Raw genomic sequence first — 5,000 nt, 5'->3', positions numbered from 1 at the left:
TACCAGTTGCGTGGCATCTGGGAGTATGGGTTCGAGTCACTTCTGGGGTGTGAGTTTTCAGTTGCATATTGTCCTGGGGACCATTCAGGCTTGTTCGCATTTGTGTTCCTCACGTGTGCCCCAAAGAATGAGGTGATTTGGTAAAATGCTATGCCCAAGATTACTAACCGAGTGCCGGCGGTGGGGTGGTTCAAATAGCCTCGGCTATCATCTCATTATGTCCGGTCGTGATGGTCAAGTGGATTAAGGCGTCTTGTACATACCAGTTGCGTGGCATCTGGGAGTATGGGTTCGAGTCACTTCTGGGGTGTGAGTTTTCAGTTGCATATTGTCCTGGGGACCATTCAGGCTTGTTCGCATTTGTGTTCCTCACGTGTGCCCCAAAGAATGAGGTGATTTGGTAAAATGCTATGCCCAAGATTACTATCCGAGTGCCGGCGGTGGGGTGGTTCAAATAGCCTCGGCTATCACCTCATTATGTCCGGTCGTGATGGTCAAGTGGATTAAGGCGTCTTGTACATACCAGTTGCGTGGCATCTGGGAGTATGGGTTCGAGTCACTTCTGGGGTGTGAGTTTTCAGTTGCATATTGTCCTGGGGACCATTCAGGCTTGTTCGCATTTGTGTTCCTCACGTGTGCCCCAAAGAATGAGGTGATTTGGTAAAATGCTATGCCCAAGATTACTATCCGAGTGCCGGCGGTGGGGTGGTTCAAATAGCCTCGGCTATCACCTCATTATGTCCGGTCGTGATGGTCAAGTGGATTAAGGCGTCTTGTACATACCAGTTGCGTGGCATCTGGGAGTATGGGTTCGAGTCACTTCTGGGGTGTGAGTTTTCAGTTGCATATTGTCCTGGGGACCATTCAGGCTTGTTCGCATTTGTGTTCCTCACGTGTGCCCCAAAGAATGAGGTGATTTGGTAAAATGCTATGCCCAAGATTACTATCCGAGTGCCGGCGGTGGGGTGGTTCAAATAGCCTCGGCTATCACCTCATTATGTCCGGTCGTGATGGTCAAGTGGATTAAGGCGTCTTGTACATACCAGTTGCGTGGCATCTGGGAGTATGGGTTCGAGTCACTTCTGGGGTGTGAGTTTTCAGTTGCATATTGTCCTGGGGACCATTCAGGCTTGTTCGCATTTGTGTTCCTCACGTGTGCCCCAAAGAATGAGGTGATTTGGTAAAATGCTATGCCCAAGATTACTATCCGAGTGCCGGCGGTGGGGTGGTTCAAATAGCCTCGGCTATCACCTCATTATGTCCGGTCGTGATGGTCAAGTGGATTAAGGCGTCTTGTACATACCAGTTGCGTGGCATCTGGGAGTATGGGTTCGAGTCACTTCTGGTGTGTGAGTTTTCAGTTGCATATTGTCCTGGGGACCATTCAGGCTTGTTCGCATTTGTGTTCCTCACGTGTGCCCCAAAGAATGAGGTGATTTGGTAAAATGCTATGCCCAAGATTACTATCCGAGTGCCGGCGGTGGGGTGGTTCAAATAGCCTCGGCTATCACCTCATTATGTCCGGTCGTGATGGTCAAGTGGATTAAGGCGTCTTGTACATACCAGTTGCGTGGCATCTGGGAGTATGGGTTCGAGTCACTTCTGGGGTGTGAGTTTTCAGTTGCATATTGTCCTGGGGACCATTCAGGCTTGTTCGCATTTGTGTTCCTCACGTGTGCCCCAAAGAATGAGGTGATTTGGTAAAATGCTATGCCCAAGATTACTATCCGAGTGCCGGCGGTGGGGTGGTTCAAATAGCCTCGGCTATCACCTCATTATGTCCGGTCGTGATGGTCAAGTGGATTAAGGCGTCTTGTACATACCAGTTGCGTGGCATCTGGGAGTATGGGTTCGAGTCACTTCTGGGGTGTGAGTTTTCAGTTATATATATATATATATATATATATATATATATATATATATATATATATATATATATATATTATATAATAGGGGTACCACCTCTGGTGCAATTGTAGGGACCCACAGCCTCAAAGAAGAAAATAAAAAAATATTCAGAGAAGAGCTTGGGGATTCTCACTGAACACCTCAATCTTTTCTTCTCTAATCACCTTATCATAGGGGCCTCGTAGCCTGGTGGATAGCGCGCAGGACTCGTAATTCTGTGGCGCGGGTTCGATTCCCGCACGAGGCAGAAACAAATGGGCAAAGTTTCTTTCACCCTGAATGCCCCTGTTACCTAGCAATAAATAGGTACCTGGGTGTTAGTCAGCTGTCACGGGCTGCTTCCTGGGGGTGGAGGCCTGGTCAAGGACCGGGCCGCGGGGACACTAAAGCCCCGAAATCAACTCAAAGTAACTCAAGAAGATCACCCCCTATTCTTTTTCATTAATTTTATTGCATTGGTACAGTTTGCAGAAAACACACACACATACATATAACAATCAGTGTTCGAAGACCTCGTCCAGCTCTCCGAGGTTGAGTGGGTGCCCAAGATACAGCACGCATTTCCCCTCTGAACCGCGACACTGAGGCGCTGGAACAGGAAACTGGCCACTAATGTGTCTTTAGTTTTCCCCATGAGGTCCTCACCCATCTCCTTAAGGAACTTAAGTGCACATTTACCCCAGGCGCCCAGAGTCTCAGAGCCTATCAGCACGAACTTGTAACAACGTTCTTGGTCTCTGTACTTGTTAGTTTTCTGGGTCTCCCTGAAGGTGGCTGAAGAGATATACATTTCTTTGCGGATTTTCTGCATATATATATATATATATATATATATATATATATATATATATATATATATATATATATATATATATATATATATATATATATATATATATATATATATATATATATATATATATATGGGCACTAGTCCAACTTCTAGTCCAACCTAGTCTAGTCACTAGTCAACCTTTCAAGAGATCCATAACCTTTAAGCACCTTTTTGCATTATTATTTTTGTATCAACCCATGTATATCTTGTAACCATCAAATGCATAATAAAGCACAAAAAATAAAAAAGGAAGGGGGTGGTAGGAGAAAAGCACACAGAAACTGTATTGGAGGGGTTCTAAACATTCCCTCTAATGCGTTATGCGTGGTTTCCTCCGAGGCTATGGGTCCCCCTTCTTCCAGCTAGAGGTGGTACTCCCTTCCATATTTTATATATATATATATATATATATATATATATATATATATATATATATATATATATATATATATATATATATATATATATATGGAATGATATATAATATATATGACTGGAATCAACAAGTGTACAAGCCATAGATAAAACTTGTAGCTTACAATTAGAGCAGCGGGGTATATTGCTATATATCAGCAAATAATATAGCATAAACAGTGATAAGAGCGTTTGGAGCCTTATAAGAGCATTATAAACAAGACCACGCGGGGGGGGGGGTTGTATAAATGTGCGCACGCACGCACGCATCCATCACCGAAATGTTCAGCTGGCTGAAGCACAAGGAGTACCCACGAACAAAACCCAAATTTAATGAATAAATAATGATTAAAGAAAAGCATTCTCATTGCTTTGACACTTATATCATTGAATGCTGTTATCAAATTAATTCATATAACAAATATATTAAAAACTTCAATTTACTTCAATGTCTATTCGATCTGATGTTTACCAGTCAACTTTTTTCCCATTTGCTAATGCATTCGATTATAATTGAGATACTGTGCATGTTGTCCAACAGGTGTTGTACGACCTGGGAATAAGTGAGTTGTTCAGCAAGTCCGCCGACCTGACGGCCTTGGCGCCCTACGGTGACCTGGTGGTGAGCCAGAGCCTGCACCAGGCCTCCCTGGAGGTGACGGAGGAGGGCACGCAGGCCGCCGCCGCCACCGCCTTCATCTCCCTCGCCAGGTCCAGACCTCCGCCTCCCATCTCCTTCCAATGCAACCGACCCTTCGTGTTCCTCGTCTACGACAATCTTTCTGCCAGCATCATGTTCATCGGCGCCTACAGGAGGCCACAGGAGTGACCCCCCGCCACCCATACAATATGGAAGAATGGTGTGTAATGGCTCGTCCTGGTCCATTGTCAAGTCGTGTAATGGAAGAGATGGACCCATGAATTAACATCACCTTCCACAGCAGCCACTTGGGCTGGACGGTACAGCGACGGTCTCGGTTCATGCAGGTCGGCGTTTAATTTCCAAGCGTCCAAGGGGTTGGGCACCATTCCTTAATTTCCTCCGTCCCATCCCAAATCCTTATCCTGAACCATTCGAAGTGTTATATAGTCGTAATGACTTGGCACTCTCTCTTGATAGTTCCCTTCCCACAGGAGACCTTGGAGTTAACTTACCGTGTTAACTTCAGGTCTCCAGAACTAATTCACATCATTCAATAAATCTCACTTGCATTTCCTCATCCAAAATAAAACATTTTTAAATATTTAGCAAATATACAAAAATATTTGTAGATTGTAAATATTAATAAGTGCACAGATTGTCGATACCTCTCATTATCACCTAATGATTGTATATAATTTATCAGCTTCTTTAACAATTAATTTGTTCACTTATTTCCTGTTTTTGTTGAATTCTTCATTATGGTTCTCAGTAATTGAGCATAACTATTTAATGTTATACGCGAACGCTCAGCACGCATATATAGTGGCTTTATTAAATATGTACCGTATGTAACATCTGTTCAACCACCGTACCGTGTTCTAATGTATATATTTTAAATTAAGGTTATTATTACAATTATTAATATTATTACAGAACGCCATACCTAGCAGCGCAACTTACAGTATATGACAAATATTGATGTGGGTGAGACTGTGTACGTATCGTCCTGGAGCCAGACGCTGTGTTACGAATGTCTTGGTGACGCTGTGTTACGAATGTGTCTTGGTGACGCTGTGTTACGAATGTGTCTTGGTGACGCTGTGTTACTAATGTCTTGGTGACGCTGTGTTACGAATGTCATGGTGATGCTGTGTTACGAATGTCTTGGTGACGCTGTGTTACAAATGTGTCTCGGTGACG

General features: G+C 43.9%; 1 protein-coding gene across 1 annotated transcript in view; it reads left to right on the top strand.

The window, feature by feature from the left end:
- Nucleotides 1-4,456, top strand: part of LOC123757296 (leukocyte elastase inhibitor) — a 39,899-nt gene extending 35,443 nt beyond the window's left edge. The window contains exon 6 of the mRNA XM_045740854.2: nt 3,699-4,456. Within this exon, the coding sequence (XP_045596810.1) occupies nt 3,699-3,986 (288 nt within the window). The 3' untranslated portion in view covers nt 3,987-4,456. The remainder of the gene's footprint in view (nt 1-3,698) is intronic.
- Nucleotides 4,457-5,000: the final 544 nt, after the last annotated feature.

This window comes from Procambarus clarkii, chromosome 13, assembly GCF_040958095.1.
Source record: "Procambarus clarkii isolate CNS0578487 chromosome 13, FALCON_Pclarkii_2.0, whole genome shotgun sequence".
In the NCBI taxonomy this organism is placed as follows: domain Eukaryota; kingdom Metazoa; phylum Arthropoda; class Malacostraca; order Decapoda; family Cambaridae; genus Procambarus; species Procambarus clarkii.
The sequence above is the reverse complement of the archived record's forward strand: the minus strand, read 5'-3'. Positions and strand labels throughout refer to the sequence as shown.